At 37.9% G+C, this 25,215-nt stretch overlaps 1 protein-coding gene across 1 annotated transcript; it reads right to left on the bottom strand.

The window, feature by feature from the left end:
* Positions 1-518: 518 nt before the first annotated feature.
* Positions 519-24,910, bottom strand: EPHX4 (epoxide hydrolase 4; the record flags this gene model as incomplete). Its single annotated transcript, XM_082859054.1, has 7 exons — positions 519-762; positions 3,497-3,645; positions 8,650-8,753; positions 12,330-12,458; positions 14,489-14,646; positions 21,707-21,792; positions 24,680-24,910. 7 exons carry the CDS (start codon positions 24,908-24,910, stop codon positions 519-521), a joined length of 1,101 nt encoding a protein of 366 aa, XP_082715180.1.
* Between the last annotated feature and the right edge of the window lie 305 nt (positions 24,911-25,215).

The following is a 25,215-nucleotide window of genomic DNA, read 5'->3' on the forward strand; positions in this document are numbered from 1 at the left end:
CTTCCCAGTGTAAGTAGTATTTATGGCCTATTTTAAGATGCACATTCATCTTGTCATATCTGCCTTCAAACTAATAAATATACTATAAGTCCAAGTGATTTGATAGAATTTTTTAACGGTTAAAAAATAGTAAAAAGAACTTTGGAACAATAAAATAAAAATTTATACCATTGCAGTTTTGCCTTTTAATATGGCACAGCTAATCTTTAATATACATTTGTAAAAGGCACCATATATTAACAGGGTAAATAACACGAAAAACCAAAACTGAACCACTTTCTCCAACTTCCTTTTTGTACAAGTGTGTACATTTTAAGGCAGATGCTTTTCTGTGCAAAATACAACAAGAAAAAAAACAACATTATGTTACAAGTTCACATGTTCTCAGATTTTTCTTGATGTCATTTGTCAGGATATTTATTTATGGTAAAGCATATTAAAACAATTTTTCCTAATGAAGCTTAAAGAAGTTGATGAACAATTTAAAAAACTTATTTAGAGATTTCATTACAGACTCGTCACAGAAAAAGCCAGTCTTTTCTCCTTGTTTCTTCTTTTAGAAATGTCCATATCAATTTGTTCACTATGTCAGGTTGTTCTTGCTGGAGCCCGTGACTGGCCTCTGACAAAATAGTTAGCCTGAAATAGTTCTTAACGTAAATCTTCGTGCCTTCAGCCATCTCAGCCTCCATAAATGCGTCTTTCTCTCCCCACAGTAGTAGTGTTGGAGTGATCACCATGTGATGCTTGAGAGGCAGGCAGCTATAAAAACAAAATACGTGGGCTTGAGACTCACTGGAAACATTAAAATAACATTCCCCCAAAATGTTTCTTTAGGCCACAGATTTTTAAGGAGGGCAATATCACCACCAAAGGGATGAAAATTTGTTCTTGGGAGAGTGAAAAAAAAATTATGCTTTTTATATATAAACCATGAGTATACACACAGTACATAAACAGATATTAAAATTTCATGGGGTGGGGGGCAATTAGGGGAAAAAAATGCCTAAAAAGGCTCTGAAGGGAAGTGATGACAAACAAAATGGTTGAGAAACACTTCATTAGGCAATCAATCTGTACAATAAAAAAAATTAATGGTCTATTTAAGAAAGGGCCAGATAAAAGTTTTAATTGGATCAGCCGTGCAAAACTTATAATGCAGGCTATAAATTAAATATGAAATTCATCACTATGAAGAATAATTTGCTTCAAAAAGATAAAAGAATTTCTGAATAGTGTGATGAAAGGGAGCTTTAAACAGTGTTACTATTTAAACGTATTTCAATTATCTGTTGGATAATCTAATGCATTTTATGTGAAAATTGGAAGTGAAAAGTCAGAAAATATATACGGAATGAGCCTTAATACTACATGATACTATATTTATTTCGCAAGAAGATTCTTTTTAAAATATAAAGTTTTTATTGTGTATTTTTTAAATACAGAAAAGTATAAAGAATAAAATCATGCATAATTCCATCATTAAAAAATGGTCATTTTCTATGCATATCGTTGAAATCATAAGTACAATGCAGTAAATATACAGTTTATACACAGTATACACATGCAAATTTCATATTAAATTATAATAACTTTCTTGTTTCATATAGTTTTTCAAAAATAATTGTAAAACATACTATTTTATGGCATAATAACCCATAAATGACTGTTCCTGTGTAATTGAATATTTAGATTATAGCATCACTTAAAAGAAGGGGATGTTTGTTTGTTTGTTTTTTGCGGTACGCGGGCCTCTCACTGCTGTGGCCTCTCCCGTTGCGGAGCACAGGCTCCGAACGCGCAGGCTCAGCGGCCATGGCTCACGGGCCTAGCCGCTCCGCGGCATGTGGGATCTTCCCGGACTGGGGCACGAACCCCTGTCTCCTGCATCGGCAGGTGGACTCTCAACCACTGCGCCACCAGGGAAGCCCGGGGATGTTTTAAGTGATGCTGCAATTAGCATTTTGTGCCCAAATCTTAGTTGGCATTTCAGATAACTTCTTTGGGCTAGAGCCCTGGAAGTGGAATTCCTGAGCTGAAGAGGATACATATTTTTAAAGCTTTTGACAACTTCTGCTAAGCTGTTTTTCAGAAAGGCGGGATGGTATTAATTACAACCCTGTTAACTAAGAATGAGAAGGAACATCTAACTAGACACTCTCCAGCACTGAATTACATTTTTGCTAGTTACAAAAAAGCTTGACTTGAGGCTACTTGGGGTTGATAAGATGCTGCTGGAATATGAAGGATATCACATATGTCCACCAAGATCTTAACTTTTGATTCCCATGCAAGTGGCCATCATTTGGTTCTAATGCTCCTAAAAATTAAGTTCTTGGTGAATGGGTAAACTGATATAAAAATATATCTATACTTAATTATTGATACATGGATTGCTATACAAACTTGCAAGTCACTTAAATTCTGGAGCTCATAAAGTGTTCCAAAACAAAACATTTTCTAATAGTTACCTGCATATTTAACAACATGTGAGCATGTAATAGTTGAATTAGTAAGGAAAGGGGACTATTAGTCCCTATTAAAAGGGACTATTAGTCCCTATTAATGAAAAAGTAAAGAGGAATATAAATTCTTCACCAGATCGAATTGAGGGTAAAAGGGAGGAGTTTTCAGAAAATTAAAAGAAAAGCATATTCTCTGGTCCTGAGGTTTCAAATTGTTAAATATCACATGAAACGTAAGTTACAGATAAAACAAAGTATGTACAGATAGGTGACTGTAGTTAATACTGTATTACATATTTGAAAGTTGCTAAGAGAGTAGATGTTAAAAGTTCTCATCCCAAGAAAAAAAATTATAACTATGTGTGGTGACACATGATTAACTAGACTTACTGTGGTGATTATTTTGCAATACATACAAATATCAAATCATTATGTTGTACACCTGAAACCAATATAATGCTATATGTCAATTATACTACAGTATAAATAAATAAATAAATAAAACAAAGAAAAACATTAAATATTTTAAGAGAGTAGGTTTTAGTATACTAAGCTAAAGAACTTAATGGAAAATACTTGATAAAATAATTCTTATTAAAAATAATCAGTAAATATAGTTCTGAAGAACCTAAGGGCAGGACAGGAATAAAGACGCAGATATAGAGAATGGACTTGAGGACACGGGGAGGGGAAGGGTAAGCTGGGGCTAAGTGAGAGAGTGGCATGGACATATATACACTACCAAATGTAAAACAGATAGCTAGTGGGAAGCAGCCGCATGGCACAGGGAGATCAGCTCCGTGCTTTGTGAGCACCTAGAGGGGTGGGATAGGGAGGGTGGGAGGGAGACACAAGAGGGAGGAGATATGGGGATATATGTATATGTATAGCTGATTCACTTTGTTATATAGCAAAAACTAACACACCATTGTAATGCCATTATACTCCAATAAAGATGTTAACAAAAATCAAATATTGGCTCTGTATGGAATTAATATTTTGTTTAGTTAAAAAGAGCAAATTATACTGACCTGAAGATATTTCGGTAATGGTTGATTGGACCATTTAATGCTCCAGGTTGAGAAAAAACATAAATATAAGCTTCAAGATCTTCTGCTGTTAATCGACATCCTTTTCTTCCAGTGCCAGTGCTGTGACTAGTAAACAGATGTTTCAAAGCCTGATAAGTGAGAAGAGAATAATTAAAACTCTTCAGTTACCTAATAGTAACTAAATACTTGGCTTTTGAAAGAGAATGATGGTCAGTGTGCAGTGATAGCTCCCAGTTTCTGCTCTAGCCAGGTTGGAGACCTCATTGTTTACAAGCACATTTTATATATTTCTGCTTTCCTGGCTTTATTTTTGATATTATTCCCTTTTAATCCCCCATGGACACTTCACCCTTATGAAAAGTATCCTGTCTTCTTGGTGTCTCTTCACATTCTACAAGGCTGAGCTCAAGTACTATCCCTGCTCTAAAGCCTGATATTCCAGTTAACAGTTTATCTATTTACTGACAACCAATCCACACACCTCCCCCTAAATTGTTTGAACTTCTTTTGATCACAACCTAGAGTAACAAACACATTTTACATCATGATCCAGTTCGTATCTCTACATATATATTTCTGAAACAAAAGTTTAAAGAAATAGCCCTTACACTTATTACAGCATGTAATGATATTTTCAATTCTGTTCTACTTTATTTTTAAAAACTCAAATTGCAAGCCACTTTACTGAATTGCAAAACTTATTTCATGACTCACTAATGGGTCTCCACCTACAATTTGAAAAATACTGCTCTATACCAGCATTTCTCAAAGTGTGTCTCTAAACAACCTGAATCAGAATTATTGGGATTCTTGTTTAAAATTAGATCCCTCAACCCCAAAACACCCTTGCAAAAATATGAAATGACATGTGCAGGAGGTGATTCATTGAAACATTATTTGTAATAGAAAAAGAATGGAGGACTTCCCTGGCAGTCCAGTGGTTGAGACTCTGTGCTTCCACTGCAGGGGGCACAGGTTCGATACCTGGTTGGGGAACTAGGATCCCTCATGCCCCGTGGTGCAGCACAGCCAAAAAATTTTTTTATTTAAGAAAATAAAAAGAATGGAAACAAATGTCTGTGGGGGGTTGGATGAATAAACTATGGTATAGATACACGATGGTGAATTATGTGTTCTTAGTACTCTAAGAGAAGATGGAGATAATCTCTATTCTGATGATGGAGTCATCTGCAGGGTATATTGTTAACTGGAAAAAAAGCAAGGGTAGAAATAGTGTTTATAGTATGTTATGTTTTGTGTGAGAAGGAAAAGATAAATATATACATATTTGCTTATATTTTTAAAAAGAAACAATAAAAAGAGGAAACAAAACTAACCAAAATGGTTTTCGATGGGAGACAGAATAGGACAGAGACAGAGAAACAGAGGAAACAGAGACAAGTGAGACTTCTCTGAATGTACCTTGTTCTAGAGTTTTGACTTAGAACCATATAATGTTTTATATAAAGTCATAGAAGTTAAGTGAAAACCCTGTCGTCTTAAATTTGCTTTGGAAATGTGAATAAGAACTCATAATTTTTTTCTAAAAAATATGTATGTCTACATTCTGTCCAATGGAAAGATCTAGAAGCAATGAAAACTCAGTAACAATGATCACCTTGATACCCAAACTGTGGTCTCTAAATACCATTTCCTACTAATAGGAGCCAGAGTTCCTTCAATAAATGACTGATTCCAGATCTGGAACAGGAAAAAAATGATGAACTTAGGACATTAAGGAAGCAAGCTATCCCTGACTAAAGGGCTCCTGTGTCAAGAGGACATAGGAGCCAACCTGAAGGAGTTCACACTTGCAACAATTTGGGCATCAAAGAGAATAATGACTGTAATCAATTGATAAATATCAAATATATATATATATATATATATATATTTTTTTTTTTTTTTTGCGGTACGTGGGCCTCTCACTGTTGTGGCCTCTCCCGTTGCGGAGTGCAGGCTCAGCGGCCATGGCTCATGGGCCCAGCTGCTCCGCGGCATGTGGGATCTTCCCGGACCGGGGCACAAACCCATGTCCCCTGCATCGGCAGGTGGACTCTCAACCACTGCGCCACCAGGGAAGCCCTCAAATATATTTTTAAAAATCATGAGCTCATAATGATATGAAAAAAAAACCCTCATTGGTTATCAGTGGAAGTTTCTAGGGCACCAATTCATTACTCTGGAAGTTGTTTACAAAGGGAAATAATGAAGCATTTGTCCTGCCATTCTTGTGGGAACTGTATTTCAGAATAACCAAATATAGATGTGGAAATTCCTCTTTATACATGAATTCCAGTTAATAAAAGCAGAAAGAATAATATTGGGTTGGCCAAAAAGTTCGTTCAGTTTTTTCCATAAGATGGCTCTAGTAGCACTTAGTTGTCTTTAACTTTATTCGAAATAATTTTGTTGTATTGTGACTGCTGTCATACTACCATGCATTAAAAAAAAACTTATCAAAACTGGTGAATTTTTGTGTAGCTATTTTAATATTGAAGATGAAGAAAAAAAGCAACGTTTTCGGCATATTATGTTTTATTATTCCAAGAAAGGTAAAAACGCAACTGAAACTCAAAAAAAGATTTGTGTGGTGTATGGAGAAGGTGCTGTGACTGAGTGAATGTGGCAAAAGTGGTTTGAGAAGTTTCTTGCTGGAGATTTCTCACTGGACGATGCTCCATGGTCGGGTAGACCAGTTGAAGTTGATGGTGATCAAATCGAGAAATTAATTGAGAGCAATAAACGTTATACCACGCAGGAGATAGCCGACATACTCTAAATATCTAAATCAAGCGTTGAAAATCATTTGCACCACCCTGGTTATGTGAATCGCTTTGATGTTAAGTTAGGTGAAAAAAACCCTTCTTGATCGTATTGCTGCATGCGATTCTCTACAGAAACGTAACAAAAATGTTCCGTTTTTAAAACAAATTGTGATGGGCGATGAAAAGTGGATACTGTACAATAATGTGGAACGGAAGAGACCAAAGGCTGGTCTTCGTCCAAAGAAGGTGATGTTGTGTATATGGTGGGATTGAACGGGAATCCTCTATTATGAGCTCCTTCTGGAAAACCAAACGATTAATTCCAACAAGTACTGCTCCCAATTAGACCAACTGAAAGTGGCACTCAACAAAAAGCATCCGGAATTACTCAACAGAAAACACATAATCTTCCATCAGGATAACCAAGGCCGTACGTTTCTTTGATGACCAGGCAAAAACTGTTACAGCTTGGCTGGGAAGTTCTGATTCATCCGCCATATTCACCAGACACTGCACCTTCAGATTTCCATTTATTTCGGTCTTTACAAAGTTCTCTTAATGGAAAAAATGTCAATACCCTGGAAGACTGTAAAAGGCACCCGGAACAGTTCTTTGCTCAAAAGGATAAAAAATTTTGGGAAGATGGAATTTAGAAGTTGCCTGAAAAATGGCAGAAGTTAGGGGAACCAAAGGGTTCAGTAAAGCTCTTGGTGAAAATGAAAAATGTGTCTTTTATTTTTACTTAAAAACTGAGGGAACTTTTTAGGCATCCCAATAGAACTAAAAAATCACTGTTTTCTAAAGAAATAATGAACCTAGGCCGTGATAATCAAGGTATGCTAAAGTTATTTGGTGAAAGGTTGGTTGTTAGGCAATTTGGATAGGCTGACAATTTGTGAGCCCACTGGTTAGTGTTAGCATTACTAAAACTGGGACAACTAAGCATTATGTGCTTCCCTGATGTGACGCATTAGGAAATACACAGAACCACCTATAAAATATTCTTGTCAAATTAAACAGTCTAATCAAGCCTCTAGATCAGTAGCACCTATGAAATAGGAAAGACAAGGCTTAGCAGAACTAGTTAAATAACACCATGATGAAGCAGTCAGTCAAATCCAAAATGTGGACCATTCCTCAGGGCAAATGAACAAATTTCTTCTTAAAAAAGTGATGGTAAAAAACAAAAGGAAAGAACTGTTAAAGATTTTAAAATGCATAACAAACAAATACAATATGTAGACCTTGTTTGGTTCCTGATTCAAACAAATAAAGTGCATAAAGAGAGTTGAGACAATTAAGAGAATTTGAATGGGCATTAAATGATTTTAACAAGTTGTTCATTTTGTTAGCTTTGATAATGGCATTGGAGTTATGTTCTTTTTTTAAAAAATAGTCCTTATTGTCAGAGGTACATGCAGAAGTATTTCCAGGTAAAATAATATTATGTCTTTTTTTAACCTCCCTAAATATTTAACATCATGCTGGACAAACAAGAAGCAACTAATTAACTTCGAAGAAATAGATACTACATATGACTCCTGGTGTCAGTGTATATGGTACACCAATACCTGCAGGCTTAATTTTGTTTGGGGGTTTTTTTTACTCCCAAGGGCTTCCACTTCTGCTACTGTCAAATTCTCTTACCTGGCATTCATATTCTTTCATCTCCCCATGGAATGTTCTCTAGAAAGAAGTATGCCTGTAGGGGAACAGGCTCTCAGAAAAAAATTGAGTTAACACCCAGGCACTCAAACATATGAATAGAGAATGTAAAAATAAGTAAGCCTATCGATGAAGGCTTAGAAACATTTATTAAGTTTTAGCATTTGTCTGTTTTCTTTTCCCTTTTTTTTTTGGCAGCACTGAAAGGCTTTTGGGATCTTAGTTCCCCAAGTAGGGATTGAACCCGTACCCCCTGCAGTGGAAGGGTGGAGTCCTAACCACCTGGACCACCAGGGAATTCCCTGTTTTTCTTTCTTAAAGATGGATTTTAATTTAAAATGTTTCTCATTAACATTATTTGTTTGACTTATTTTTTTGCATAGGAGGAAATGCCTAACAGTGCTTAACACATAACAGATGTACAATAAATGATTATTTAAAATAAATCAGAACAACATAAGCAGAACCGGTTTTCTTGGGTTTTTTGTTTGCTTTTAGTGTTTCAGTCTATGTTTTATTTTTGACCTCCTAATTTTGTCATCCTCTTGGGCACCAGTCTTTCTTTTTTTAATTGAGGTATAATTGATATATAACATTATATTGGTTTCAAGTGTACAACATACTGATTCAATATTTGTATACACTGCAAAATGATCACAGACAATAAGTCTGTAACATCCATCACCATGTTTGACTTACCTTGAAATCATTTATGGAAAACATAAATTCTGGGAACCATGGTATTTGGAAGAAATAATAATAGCTGGATTTGAACAGCTGGGCAGGGTGTCGTAAAATATATTCTGAAATTAAAATATCGTGTTAGACCTTATCCAAGGGGTATGAATTACTTACTATTGAAATAACTTCTTTTTAAGGCAATTTCACCTTTGAGATGATCCCATAAAAGAATCTACAAATAAGGCTTCTGTATATTTCTCTTTGGAACAATTTCTATGTTCTTATATTTTATTTTGGATATTTTTGGTATTTTAAATAATTAAAGCACTTTAAATAAAAAGAAAGTCCCACTTTATAAAATGCTGACTCAGAAAGGAACAGGAAACCCAAAACAACACTCCCTTTTCTCCAAGGTCATTATCAGTGACCAAACATTTTTCCTAAGGATACATGGGGAAGTAATTTTCCCTTGTTGAAAAGATTTTCCTTACAGGCTGATTTGAATATCTTATTCATTTGGCCTCAACAGAAACTAAAGCCTTTCCTTTAAATTCATTCATGTATTGAGAAAATTCATCCATTCAATGAATCTTTGAATATCTACTGTGTGTGAGGGGATTTAGCATTGAACAAGAGAAAAGAGGTTCCCATTCATAAGGAACATACATAATAAATAAGTAATGAATACTTAAAAGATCATTTTAGTTAGCAAAAATACCATAAAGAAAATAGAACAAGGTAATCTGATTGAAAGTAATGGTTGGGTGATGTGAAGGGACTATCCATTAGTAAAGGTGGTGGAACAGGTTTCTCTGGGGATGTGGGATAAGCCTTGAACGCAAAGATCTAGGAAGAGCATCAAGAACAGTAAGTAGGTACTGGGCTTGGCACATTCAAGAAGCAGAAAAAAGGCCAGTGTGGCTGATGTGTAGTGAATGAGGAGGGGGAGATGGTATGAGATGAGTTTTAGAAAAAAACACAGAAACCCAGTCAGGTAAGGCCAGAATGATAAAGATTTTAAGTGTTTTGGGAAGACACAAGTTTTAAACTAGGGAGTAATGTGATCATACATATTAAATGTATGTATTTTTTGTGTATTCTATACTATACTTTTATTTTCCTTGCTATAGAGGTGATTTTTTTTTCTTATTTCTAACTGTGTAACTGTACTCAACATGGTTGGAGTTTTTAGAATTATGATTCTCAGGTAAGTGGAGCACTGTTGTGCTATACTTTTTTGTAAAGTCATCATCGAATAAGATTTATTCGGCTCTGCATTTAGAGATATCAATACAGTTAAGGGAAAATATAGTCATATTAGTTGAAGACTTCATATTGACCTGACCAGGGTTGAACCTATTATTGATAAGATAGTTCCAGAAATATCCAAGTATTTTCTTACTGAAATGACCAATTACAGTTTGTCCATATAGCAGCACCAACAAAATAACATTTACTCTAGGGTCCTGATCAATTGAACAAGCATGTAGCACAACTTCTATTGACTAATGCAACTGAGAGAAATATGATGAACCTCAGTTAGATATTTGATTCCTAAGCAGCCATGCTATTACCTCAGCTGAGATAGGACAATTGAATATGTATCTGAAATTTAACTTTTATACTTATACAGTATTTATGTAGTCATGTTCCCTTTCTCCCTCACCTACTTTAATTTTGAGGAAGAAATAAAAATACGTTTTTCTGAATTTTTTGTTCCCTGGAGGGCTACTGTGGGTCATGACAGTACTGAACCTCAGAAAATTTGACAAGGGTAGTTAAAGAGGACAAAATTATAATTTTTGTCAAAACCAAATAAAAGTGTGCCTAGCCATTGTTCAGTTTTTTTTTGTTTGTTTATTTGTTTTTAATCACTCTTAAGATTAAGGGTTCTCTTTATAGCAGAGGTTCTCAAAACATAGTCCATGTGGACCCCTGGGGATCCTTAAGACCCTTTTAAAGGATACAGATGGTCAAATTATTTCAAAACAATACAATTAACTTTTCTCATTTTGCCGACATTTGCACAGATGGTACAAAGGCAATAGTAGATAAAGCCATTGCTGCCTGAGCACAAATCAAGGCAGTGACACTAAACAATACCCGCAGTCATTGTATTCGTCGCCACCACACACTTGCTGTAAACAAACAAGTACATAAATACATAAAATTAAGTGGCGGTTTCACTTAAGAATGTCTTTGATGAAATAGCAAAAATTATTAATTTTATTAAATTTCTACCTTTTTGTATACGTCTTTTTAACATTGTTAAAAAGAAATAGAAAATAAGGCAGTTCTGTTGAACACCCAAATACAATGATTGTCTCGAGGAAAAGCACTTCTGCAATTGTCTGGTAAGTTGAATTAGCTGCATTTTTAATGGAACACCATTTTTACTTGAGAGAACGACTAACTATCATCAGTCAGATTGGGTATTTAACAGATAGTCTCTTGAAAATGAACAAAGTGAGCCTGTCACTTGAGGGAAAACAATCAACAGTGTTTGTTGTCAATGATGAAGTTCAAGATTTCAAATGAAAATTAGAATTTTGGAAACTTGTGTCTGCTACTGTGAGCTTGACAGCTTTGCAAAGGCTTTTTTGATGAAACTGGGGTGATATTAATGAACATGATTTGATAGCATATAATGAAATGTGTCAACTTACGGAAGACCTGCATAACTCAATGAACCAATATCTTCCAATGCGTGATGATTGCAAAATCATGCATAGGTAGAAAAAATCCATTCAAAGTGCTAGAGAGACCAATGGATTTTAATGTGACAGAGTACAAAAAGTTCATTAATATGACATCAGATTCCACATTGTTACTAACCTTTAAGAAATAACTAATTTTTGAGTTTGGTGTAGTATTAAAGGAGAACATATGCAGTTATTTGAAAAGACTATTAAAATTCTCCTCCTTTTTCTAATTACAAATCTGTGTGAGGCCAGATTTCTTCATATACTTCAATTCAAACATTTGCAACAGATTGAATATAGAAGCAGATATGAGAATCCAGCTGTCTTCTATTAAGCCAAAAGTTAAAGAGGTTTGCAAAAATGTAAAACAATGACACTCCTCTCACTAAAATTTTGTTTTGGAAGATGTAGCTCATTTTCAGTAAAATGTTTATGCTAATATGTACTGGATTAATTATTTTTAAAAAATGAATTAATACATAAACATTTTAAAAATTCTCATTTTTAATTTCCAATACAGTGAATGTTTATGGATATAACCCATATAAACAAATGCTCAATGGGGTCTTTAATAATTTTTAGGAGTATAAAGGAGACCAAAAATTTGAGAACTGCTGCTTTAAAGAATGCTGCCATTCCTGACAGCCAAAGGAGTCAGGCAAGAGGAAAATTTATTTCTAGGCTGTCAAGATTCATTACTGTCAAAGTAGTGTTACTGCATTTTCCCTTTAACTCTTTAACTCTCCCTAAGTTAGCGGTAAAATGTTTTCTAAAAATAAATAAAATTATGCAAGCAAATATAAAGCGACAATTCCTGTGACTCTTCAGGAATATTTAAAGCTGAGATAGCTGACATTATCATGTGATAATATCATATTTTAGTCATTTAATTTAAAAAAAATTATGTTAATCAACTTTTGCTGTTTTTAATCCGTGTCAGTGACAATAGTGAGTTGTCACGCTATCAAAGATGTCTTAAAGGAAATTTAAACTCACCTGTAAATACATTTGGATGAGGGAAGTTAATAACAATAAGCTTCATCACCACTTCAGGATAACAGATGGCAATTAGCCAAGCAATCATGCCTCCCCAGTCATGGCCAATAAGAACACATTTGCTATACCCTGTAATTGAGAAATGAATGTTGGCATCATTGAAAAGAAACAGGTGGGTACATCATTACCGCACATAAAATAGGTATGTTTCTAAAACTAATCTTTCTACTCTCCTACCCTAAATATGCACTTTGTGCAGACATTGAGTTTGGTGCTTCCAAAACCCTGTATGTCTGAATCACCTAGGGTAGCTTTTTAGAAAATTTAGATGCCCAGGATCCATTATAGACCTCAGAATCTCTCTTGGGAATTTATACTTTAAAAAAAATTAGAAATAGTTCAGCTCTGGTCACATAAACCTGAGTTTGGAAAACCATGGTAAAGACTACACATAATTAGGTCATAAGCAAGATTACATTATTGATTTAACTGGAAAATTTCATGATTACAAATTTAGGCCAAGTTTGACTGAATTACCACAAAATGTGAAAGAAATATGGCTGTCGGAAATCAGTGTCTCTGAGTCTATTTTACCGTAATCACAGTAAATTACAACACTGCATTGACACCCCCAGACCTCATCCATTTTTTCCCCTCTAAGAATATTGACCTGATCTACGTTCTCATTAGATTGTTGTAGAAAAGGGTCTTTAATTTGATTTCATGGGTTTCTCACTATACTGGTTCTGTTAACATATCGATGGCAGCAGCTGGGTTTTAGTCAAAAGGGATATAGTGTATTAGATTATTGTTAAAAAATATTTACTCCTCCCCTCTCCCCACTGCCATAGAGGTAGTATACTTCACTGCTCCCCCCCTCTTTTATTAATAAATTTATTTATTTATTATTTATTTTTGGCTGTGTTGGGTCTTCGTTGCTGTGTGCGGGCTTTCTCTAGTTGCGGTGAGCAGAGACTACTCTTTGTTGCGGTGTGTGGGCTTCTCATTGCGGTGGCTTTTCTTGTTGCGGAGCACGGGCTCAAGGCGCTCAGGTTTCAGTAGTTGTGGCACGTGGGCTCAGTAGTTGTGGCACTCAGTCTCAGTAGTTGTGGCTCATGGGCTCTAGAGCACAGGCTCAGTAGTTGTGGTGCATGGGCTTAGTTGCTCTGCAGCATGTGGGATCTTCCAGGGTCAGGGCTTGAACCCATGTCCCCTGCATTGGCAGGTGGATTCTTAACCACTGTGCCACCAGGGAAGTCCCCCCCACCCCACCTTTTTTCTGGCCATGCCGAAAGACAAGCGGGATCTTAGTTCCCCAATCAAACTGTGCCCCCTGCAGTGGAAGTGCAGAGTCTTAACCACTAGACCACCAGGGAAGTTCCTTCACCACCTGTTTGATGTTAGACTTGGCAGTGTGATTTGCTTTGGTTTTGTGGTGGGTGTATGACTTGATTTGGGGCTCAGCCATATGACTTGCTTTGACCAATGAGCTGCGACCAGAAACTTGAAATATGCTTTTGCAACTGGGCTCATCCTCTTGCCACTTCAACCACAGCCAGGAGAAGAGCTTCCCGCAGATAGCTACTCCGCTTTAGCTGGGGCTCCAGCCCCATTCACAGTGAGAAGCCAATCCCAGCTGGACCTGTAGCCTGAGGCAAAGACCCAGAGGGGTCCAGCCTACAGTTGACCTGAAGATCCAGGAGCACAGGAATGAATGCCTATGGCTGTATGCCACTGAGTTTGGGGTGGTCTGTTACACAATATTATTGTGGCACTAGCTGATCAATACAAGAAAGATAATGCAAGTGTTTCTGCATCTTACAACATGTTTAAATAAATATTTAGGTGTTGGTTCTGAAGAAATAAATTTTCTGTGAACAAGAATCAAATTTCTAATAATTAGTTCTGAAAATAATAGATAGTATACCTTAAGTCAATTTTTAAAAACAAATTTTGAGAGTCACTTTTGGCTGTTAGACAGAATAGTTATTCTGGTTGTGTTATTTTAAGTTGCCTCTATAAATATTTTGAGCTGTATGAACCAAGGTGACAGGATCTAGACAACAGCTCAGGTAGATGGAAGAAATGTGGTAATCAGTTTACAATTTGTTGAATGTTAGTCCCTTAAAAAGAATTAACACTGTTTTTTTAAAACCTACCTAAAGAGTCTAAAATATCCTTTATATCTGTAATTAGACAGTCCAATTTATAATTCTCTCGATGAATGGGAGCATCTGTTTCTCCATAGCCTCTCAAGTCCAACGCTACAACTCTATATTCACTTTTAAATTCCCTTAGTTGGTGACGCCAAGAATACCTGCAGGAAATAAGAAACGTTAAAAATACCACAGTAACTAATACAAAGAATAACATTACAGATTTTCTAAGTGGAAAGCTGTAAGAAACCCCTCGTTTTTGAGAAAGGTTATATAGCTGTGTGTGGGCAGGAAAGAAAAGAACTGTTCGAGAAATAAGCACTGACGTTCTTTATTAAAATTATATTATTTTTTTTAACCAGGTCCAGTGAAGTGTAACGAAGGGCCAGGGTTTATAGAAACTACAAAATATCAGATACTAAAACCTTAAGAAATGTATTTAAGAAGTCAATTTTCTAAGCTTTTCTTAAATAATGCTCGCTACTATCACTGAGTCTGTACCTATAAATGCTTCCGCATACTGCACCATTTGATTCTCTCAAAAAATTTGTGAGATGAAGATATATTTTCCTAGAAGGGAGATTTTACTCACCTTAGTCCACTGTCAAATAGGACTCAATGTTTTTAGTAATAACAATGGGTTACTCATGGATGAAAATGTCTGACGATTTAAAAAAATATTTTCATGGAAAGAATCCAATAAAACAACTACTTAAGATAAACCTCTGGGCTTCCCTGGTGGCACAGTGGTTAAGAATCCACCTGCCAATGCAGGGGGCACAGGTTTGATCCCTGGCCTGGGAAGATTCCACATGCCATGGAGCAACTAAGCCCAGGCGCCACAACTACTGAGCCTGCGCTCTAGAGCCCATGCTCCACAACAAGAGAAGCCACAACAATGAGAAGCCCGCGCACCGCAATGAAGAGTGCCCCCCGCTCGCCACAACTAGAGAAAGCCTGCACACAGCAACGAAGACCCAACACAGCCAAAAATAAAAACAAACAAAAAAGATAAACCTCCACTTGCTAAAACAAAATCTTGGGGGGAAGATCCTGAACCATCAGCATAAGCTAGTGTGATATTTAAAACATTTAACAACCAAAATGGCACAGGAACTGACTAATTAGAATGACCATAGTGACAGCCAAGTCCTAGAAGTTTCTGCTGGGCCAGGTGTTCCCCCTGTGCTTGATAATAAAATTGCAGAATTAATTGAAATACAGAGATCCATGAGATTATCTTCTAATAAGCAAAATCATTATGGATGACAAACAGAAAAAGAGACATGGATTTTTCAAAGCGACTCACTATGTTATGGAGCTCAAAATATGCATTTATCAAAAAGCATCTGCATGCACATCTGTCCATGAAAACACAGTGCAAAATTATCTGACACAAACCAAATGGGAGATTGTTGTCTGGAAAGATTTTTGGAGCACAATAGGAAAGTGAACAGAGTGATCTGAGATTATAAACCAATAGTGCAAGGGGACTGCAGTGTGAAGTGCCACAAAGCCATGAGAACAACGAAGCAAATCAACCACCTTACATCAGCAGGTAGATTATCAAGAAGGGTGTCAGATACATATTTGGAATTATGAATGGATAGAGTCTTCAATCTATTACTAGGATACCTATAATTTGTAAAAATCTGCAAAAGCATTGCCAATTAATATGGATTTGAAAATGTTAACAAAAAGTGTCTTTCTTAGCAAGGCCATAGCAGTATTGACAATCTTGTCTCTGGTTTGTAATAAACAAATGAAGCAGTTTCATTCCTTAAAGATACTCATCTGTCAACACATATGATTTATTATTTTCTCATAGCCTTACTTAACATTGTGAATTGATTTTTTATGTCTTCATAACTGAAGCCCAACTCTTCACTCTTTATAATCCCTCATACTCAATCAATAAAGTTCAGTAGATTTAACCTCTTAAATATTTATTTAATCACTTTTCCTGTCCATCCCTGCTACCATTACCTTCATTCAGGCCTCCATTAACACAGCAGCCTATCGATTGGTCTGTGTCCATTTCATTCCCCTTGGCTCTGTCTTCTACAAACCAGAGTGGTTTAGCAAAAACACAAACTCTCTCAGGTCATTTCCCAGCTTAACAGCTTTTCTTGACTCTCTGTTACTCATAATGTGAAGCCCAAGCATGTTATTCTGGCAGACAAAACCTCCAAGATTTGACTTGCCCGATCTTCCAGCCTGACTACTTTATACTCTGTCATTTGCTATATAATAAAAAGAACTAACATCTATATTAGTTTTACTACATGCCAGGCACAATTCTAAGTGCTTCACACATAAGGATGTCGATCTTCAAGGCAGTACTATGAAGTAGGTACTATTATTATCCCCATTTTACAGATGAAGAAACAGAGGCACAGACTGGTTCCTGGATGTGCTGAAGGTCACAGATTTAGCAAACAGCAGAGCCAGGATTCAAACCCAGGTGGTCTGGCCTGAGAGCCCATGCTATGCTGCCTCTGCGGCACTTATCTACTTGCAGTGAATAAACATGGGTTTTGTCTTTATGACTTTGTTTATATAATCTCCTTGCCTGAAACATCATCCCTCCACATCATTCCCTTACTCCCCACAATCCCTGTCCTTCACCCCTCATTGAACTCCTCATGCTGGGCACCTCCTCTTCCAGGAGACTTCCCAGTCTCCCTCCTTCACAGGTGGGTTGGTTGGCCCCTTCCATACTCTCCCACTTGTCTGTACACTCTTCAGTGCACTGGGAAGAGTGTACAGACAAGTGTACTAGACACTAGTCTGTTGGTGCCTGGCACTTCCATTTGATGGTGAGCTCCCTGAATTATCTGGTAGACATGTAGGTGCTCAATAGAGATTTGTTGACTGAGTAAAACAATGAACAAATGAAAGCACTGAATTATGATAGTGCTAGAAATACCAGTTGTTCCATAAAACTCTGTCTCAGTTCAAACCTTGAGACGACCTTGAACTAAAGTTCCCAGATTCCTGTTGGGGAATTTATACTCAATTTCTATTAAAATGTGCGTTGTTTTTAATATCTTAAATACTTGTGTCTTCACTTAGAATTCACTTAATTAGAGATTTCAAGGTAGAAATTTGACTCAAAAAAATGTGTACAATCCTGTAACATTTTACATTTAATGTATTAGAGATTATGCAAACATAATACCTGCACATCATTACCTTATTAATAATTTAAATTGCCTTCCAAATAAATTCAGCTATTGCTATTGTCAATGAGTGGAGCCAAACAATATCTTAAACATTTCTAAGAACGTTTAAGGATTGCAACTGCTATCTTAATAAAGTACAAAATAAATTTTAAATGCAATCTTCCTAGAGTTCATAAATAAATCATATTTGATTTACACATTAACTGTAAACTGAAGAAGAAATCACCCCAGCGATAGACTGATGGGTATGTCATTCACATGAATAAAACAAAACAACCCCCTTGATAGAGGAATGAAACATACTGCAAAATCAGTAACTCCTGACAATATTATAAATAAACAAATCTAGCTATTTTCATCCACATTGTTTTTCCCCCCTCTGGTAGCTTTAGGTAATAGCAGAGGACACTTCAAAAAAAAACAACCTCTTTCTTAGTTATTATTCTTAACATAAGGAGGACCCCTGGTTTACCAGGCTAGCCTCTTTGAAATGTAGAATACCCTCTTCCCCTTCACCAGAGAGAAAAAGTTGCAGTCATCAGATTCTGCTCAGCTGTATGGATGACGAGCCCTCACTTGAGTAATGACGAATGCGTCCCATACAGCTGGTGTATTGCCAGAAATTGCCTGCATCAGCTCAAAATATTTTTAAAAGCAATGCAAATTGAGGTGGAGATAGAGGGGGAGAAATACCATCTTTGACAAACAGCCTTATTTTGGGCTAGTTTAGCTAAAGTTCTCATAGATGTGTATATTGTTTGATGTTTCCTTTATATTTTAAGAAAGAAGACAGAGAATTTTATTGTTTCTGTGTAACATCTAATAGTATACATTAAATGTCACCAATTCTCAACAATTATTCTTAGTTAATGATGATAAATGCAAATAATACATTACATTTGTATAGTACTTTTCTGTTTAAAAAGCACTTTTATACACATTGCCAATTTATGATTATTTTGTTTTCACTGTACCAAATAATCTGGCCTACCTGATCTACAAAGATGCTTATAAATTCATGTGTATTTAGGCAAAACTTGATGATAGAGGAATAATATTTATATTTATAATGTAAATTGAAATCGGTTTGAAGTGCCAGATAAAGTTTTTTGGCTCTTAAAAAGGGGAGAAGTGCAAGAGAAGGGGTTTTTGGAAAAAGAAAAGGGGAAGTTCAAGAGAGAGAGACTTGAAGTGGCTTAATCAATACAGCTTTATCCTAAATTCTGATTCAAATTGACGTTTTCCTGAATGGAGCACATGAATGGAATTGACTAGATTGTATAATGGGGAACAGTGGTAATTTGGAAGGAAAGACAGAGTAAGTGTCAACATAGAGGTCTTGGCTTAGGGTAGGACACACTCAAATAGAAGTTTTTGATTAACAGCAATCTCCATGTGGTTGTTCTAGGAATCTCCCTGAACAACCAGGTAGCTTTCAGATTAATGGCTAGCAAAGTTCAGTGAATTCAATATGGTCTATTTGAGTAACTCAGTTTTCAGGGTTTGCTGTTATTGTTGTTTTAAATTATAGCAAGCCTCCTGCTGGAGTAACAAATAGTACATTTGGTGAACAGAAGGGGACTCATTCCCATGATCTGCATATATTTCCTAATATATGCTCTTCAAAGTAAAAATATCTCTAGGAGTTTTTTCAAAACTAAACCATTCCTCTCAATAACCCTTTTGGACAAAGCCAAGACTTGATTTTGCTGGAGAAAATGGGTCTGATGTCCAGTGACTGGTGTTGGGCCCCCTCCTAGGCTGTCCTATCCACTGAAGATTCTAGGACATGGACAAGAATCACCAGACGTTTCTGTTTTGCAAAAGGGGTCTCATGAAGAGTAAATAAAGGGACAATGCTGTGAAAAATGTGCAAAAGTATCATTTCTTAAAATATGACACAGAGCATCTACTGTCCTATATTAAATGGGTATCACTGCTATTTTCTGGGGCTCCTCAGAACAATTACCAAGTGGCTGAAGTGGTTGCAGGTTCATCTGTATCTTCCACATATAAAGAAGTGACGTTCCAGGAGGAAAAAGAGCACGGACAAGTATCGGGGTTGGTATGAGGTACAGAAAGAGAAGAGCCTTTAAATCTTTTCTTTCTAAAAAGTTAAGTCTCCCCACTCAGATCATGAATTTTATATAGAATGATGATTTAAAATGTTAAAGTAAGGTATACTTACATTGTTGGTTAACTTTTGAATTTTTCTATAAGGTGTGAAATTTGAAAGGTAAAAATCCATGTATGTTATCAGATCATTATCATTCCTATATACCAAGGATATATTAGAGCAGAGGTCAGCTCTGAAGTTTAAGAAGGTATACCTTACTTTCTGGCACTGCCAATTGCAGAAGGGTAGCTGTGACACTCAGAAGAGTGCCAGGCACATAGTAAATGCTCAGGAAGTATTAACTATCATCAGCAGAATCAGGAAATTATTTTTTAAAGGTCTGGGACAATGCTCTGTCCCCAAATTTCTCCCTTACTTTCACTTTTAACCTGCAGTTCCACCATTACATATTTCTCACCTACTTCAGAGTTTTAAAGATTCTGTGCCATCCAAAGCCCTGATTTAAAAAGGCTCTAGCTCTGAAAGAGGTATTACCTTAATACACTTTAGTAATACTTTATGAGTGAAAGGGACTTTATTAATAAATGCATTGAGGATGCTAGTGGTGGCACATGGATCTCCACACTGAGTGAATGGGAATGAGGGAAGAAAATGAACATTTATTGAGTATTCACTGGGGCCATGGGAACGTCCTTTCACATATTTTGACTCCCTTTATCCCCACAACTCTGCAAGATTCTTGTAGATTGTGCAGGGTCCTGCAGCAATTAAATGGCTGAGCCAGAATTCACTGCCCATGTTACTTTATGCAGATTTGACTAACGCTGCAGACTAACATTTTACTTGTGAGCCAGTCAGGTCATAGACATTTGCTCTAGGAAAATGATTAGCTAGATGGGTTTTTGCCATTCTCCATTCTTTTCTTCGATGCCTAATACTTCCTAGTGTGCTCGCAATCTCAATGCAATTATTAATAAAGCCCCTTTCATTTGAAAAGTATTAACTAAAATGTATTAAGGTAATATCTCTTTCACAGCTAGATGTATTTTAAATTAGGATTTTGGATGACCCAAAATCTTTAAAACTCTAAAGGAAGTGAGGAATATGTAATGGTGGAATTCTAGGTGTTAAAAGCGAAAGTAAGGGAGACATTTAGGGACAGGGCATTGTCCCAGAACTTTAAAAACATACCATATATTCTACATTTGAGTCAGTTCAGAGAATATGATTTTTTTTTTTGGTCCATTTACCCATCTCAAGATCATAGCCTTGAGCTATCAAAAATATGATTTTCTTTTTACCACCTTGAAATGTACCATCTTTTAAAAAGATATTCATTTTTTAAAAGTTTAATCATGTGATGTTTCATCTGTACTTACTTGGCTCTGTGGGGTTCAAAGGAGAACAGAACATTTTCTTCTAGGTAACTAGCAACTGCATATTTTTGGCTATAGGTTTTCTTCTCAACGTGAAATATTCCAATCCTTAATTTGTCCTGCATTCATCTGAGCCTGTTACTATGTGCATAGGAAAGAGTTCCTTTTCAGATTCCATGAGCCCTCTTCTCCCTCTGCCTTTCCCTCACCCCAAGTCTCACCAAAAGCTGCCAGGTAACAGGCACTCTAATTCTTTGGTTTCTTGCAAATCTCCTTTTCTATCCAATGTTGTATTTTGTCCGCAGTAGGTACTATAAAAACTGTTTTGTAATTGACTATTCAGAAATTTGAAACACTAAATGATACTTCTTTTAATTATCAAAAAAAAAATTTAGGATGATAATATGCACGTTTCTTTAAAACAGGAGGAACACCATTCCTGTGATTGAGGAACATTTAGGAATAATAACTCTAGACCAGTACTTGATCATAGCATGGGGTCTATTAAAAGCCATTATAAGAAAATGACTCTATGATAAGCCGAGTCTTTAGTGCAAAAGAAAAAGTTAGTTGGTAAGTTTACCAGAATTCTGGAAATCCATGAAGCAGCAGCATAAGTGGTTTGCCTCTTTCTCCAGCGGCAACATAATGAAATCTTAACCCCGAATCCTGCAGCACGAAATAGAGGGCATGAAATTTCAGTGATGTTTTATGTTGACTGTAAAAAGTAGTACATTTAGTATTTCCATGCCGTTAAAAAAAATTCACTTGCATTATTTTTAATATAAAGAAATAAAATAAGTATATTAATTTTCAAAAAGAAAAAATAACCATGATTTATTAACAGGGTGAATTGAATGATTCACTTTTGTCAACATTCCCTTCTCCTTCTATTTACAAGTTCAATTTATATATTATGAGCTTCTGAAACAGTCACAATTTTCTTACTGATGTGTCACATTTCATCGCACTCAAATTCTGCAGAACATGTAAATAATTCTGATCTGCATTTATATTCCTGCCATATTTACCTCCTACTCATGTACTTTTCTCAGCTTGCCCATCAAGAGCTGTGCCATCAGTTACATAATTCACACCACCTTTCCTTATTTTTAGTTCTCTCCTTCCCACGTTAGTATTTTCTGTTGAGGTTGCACGTACAGTTCCCCTGGCTGCCTGCTCCTCATGTCACATCAGTGTATTTCTTTTTTTTTTTAAATTAATTAATTTATTTTTGGCTGTGTTGGGTCTTCATTGCTGTGCGCTGGCTTCTCATTGTGGTGACTTCTCTTGTCTCGGAGCATGGGCTCTAGGCGCACAGGCTTCAGTAGTTGCGGTATGCAGGCTCAGTAGTTGTGGCGCATGGGCTTAGCTGCTCCGTGGTTGTGGGATCTTCCTGGACCAGGGATGGAACCCGTGTGCCCTGCAATGGCAGGCGGATTCTCAACCACTGCGCCACCAGGGAAGCCCCCGTATGAGTGTATTTCTAACAGCCGAATGATCTGAGTGCTCAAGCCTTCACTCTGCATATGGGAGACAAAACTGCCCAAGGAAAACAAAAATGGGAATGAGACAGGAATACAGCAAATACAAAGCAAACAGAAAAGAGGAAAGTGGAGGAAAAAGCAAGAAAGAAAAACAAAAACTCAGAAGGAAGTGAGGAAAGAAACCAAGACCCAAAACCCAGAGACTGGGTTTTTTATCAGATAACCCAAGCAATTGGGTTTCCAGATGTGAAAAAAATCTTAAAGTCATATAGTTCAACCCTATCATTTTTGCAGAGTTAGAAACTGAGGTCCAAAGATGTTAGCACAGGTCGTAAAGGTGGTTGGGGGCAGGGCTATGACTAGAACCTCCATCTTGTCCTGCCACCCAGGACAATGCTCTTTCCACTCCTTGGTTCTATGTCTCTGGGGAAACTCTTTAGGTGGCCAGAGTCAGTAAAAGTGCATTACGAGGAATTCCAGATGATTCTTAAACTGCTTTTCCCCTTCAGGTAGGATGAAGATAACAACTCTGACTTTGCCTGCAACTGCTTTTCCTTTTTAAAAACATTTATTTATTTATTTTTGGCTGTGTTGGGTCTTTATTGCTGCACACGGGCTTTCTCTGGTTTCGGTGAGCAGGGGCTACTCTTCTGTGCAGTGTGTGGGCTTTCTCTGGTTGCGGTGTGCGGGCTTCCCATTGTGGTGGCTTCTCTTGTTGCGGAGCACGGGCTCTAGGTGCAGGGGCTTCAGTAGTTGTGGCTCAGGGGTTCTAGAGCGCAGGCTCAGTAGTTGTGGCACACGGGCTTAGTTGCTCTGTGGCATGTGGGACCTTTCTGGACCAGGGATTGAACCCGTGTCCCCTGCATTGGCAGGCAGATTCTTAACCACTGCGCTACCAGGGAAGCCCTGCCCTCCACTGCTGAATGCCTTCCCAGAAGTTCAATACCTTCTTTTATTGGTGGTGAGTCTTGGAAGCTGAAAGGCTGTGGGCACTTGATTGGATTTAGTGAATAAATACTTCATTTCACTCACTATGTGCAAGGCACTGTTCTAAGTTTTTTGGTTTCGTTCATTTGTTTTCACACGTATTAACTCATTTAAATTCTCATATCAACTCCAGGCTGAATAAGTGTAAGAAAGACATGCCCCTTGGTTTTCTGAACTTCAGCTGCTGGGCAATCTAGTTCCTAATAAGAATCCCAGACCTGGTGACAAAAATATCCTTTCACGTAGTCTATTTTTGAAAGGCCTGCGAGTCAGACTGCAGGGTGCATTTCAAGAAGCCATCTCCCTTCACCACATGGAGCCTCAGGAAATAGAATATCCGAGGGCTGTAAGAAAGCTTGGGACAAGCACGGACAGTTAGAGTCTGCATGCATAGTTGACATTTACTTTTTGTGCCATTCCTTTGGTCTCTGGCACCATAAGTCTGCTTCCTTCCCCACAAACGTACACAATTTATTTATTGTTTCATGTTGCTTAGGTCATCTGTGAATGCTCCATTCTGCTGATCTGAATAAACTCCTGATTTCCAATGACTTATTCTATTTACTCTTTCAATCTCTAAAATTTGGACGAGGACAGCCTCCTGAGACAGTAGGGCGCCACCAGTAACAATTCCCTACAGCTTATCTGAGCTCTAAAGGGCAAAGAGGTGACAGACCACAGCTTCCCCTTACAGGAGGAGAGGGAGCAGAATTATTCTGGGTTGTTGTGGTGGAGGAGGAGGGGACAGTAATATAATAGGACCCAGATTATTAGAGAAGTTCCACATAACCTTCTCTCTCTGTCTTACACACACACACACACACACACACACACACACACACACGCACGCACGCACGCAACAAACAGGGACCGTAAAGACACACAATCCCGACCTTCTCCCGCGACACCTTGCCCCTCTTGCATCCCCCTGGCACCTTCCCCGTCCCCGCCGCACGCCCTGCGAGCCCCGAGAACACTAGGGGATGCTGGGCCTGGAGTCATGCAAGGATCAGCCCGGCGCCCTCTGCTCTCACAGTCGTCACGTTCCCTCGCGACAGCGCCGGGCCCGCGCCGGCCTTCACCTTGATCCGCACGTAGCAGTGGGTACCCAAAGAGGGGTCGTTCAAGCACGCTGGAGGGTGTTCCCGGGCGACCCTCCGGAAGGTCTGCGTGGGTCCCTTGCCGATGCTCCACAAAAGTTTGAGCAGGTAGACGGAAGCGCAGAGCCCGCAGTAGCAGTAGACCAGGGACCAGAAGAGCAGGGACCGGATCGTGACCATCAGGCGGGGGAGGCAATCCCGCAGCCTCGCCATCGGGCGGCGGCAACGGCGGGGTCCGCTGCACTTCCGAGGCGCGGAGAGCAGCGGCGCGCACTCCGGCTACAGAGCGAGACTGCAAGCGCGGCGGCGCGTCAGCCCCTCCAGCCGGTCCGCGGTAGCCGGCTCCGCGCGCGCCTCCCCGCGGGCCCCCGGGCGTCCGTGCCTGGCGCGGGTCCGGTGTCACAGCCCCGGGCTCCCGCACTCACGGTGAGCTCTTGCGGCCACTGCGCCCAGCCCCGGAGCGCCGCGTCGCAGACCCACTACGCTGCGACGTCCGCCCCGGACTAGGTAGGCAAGGG

Source organism: Leucopleurus acutus, assembly GCF_964270905.1.
Source record: "Leucopleurus acutus genome assembly, chromosome: 2".
Classification (NCBI taxonomy): Eukaryota; Metazoa; Chordata; class Mammalia; order Artiodactyla; family Delphinidae; genus Leucopleurus; species Leucopleurus acutus.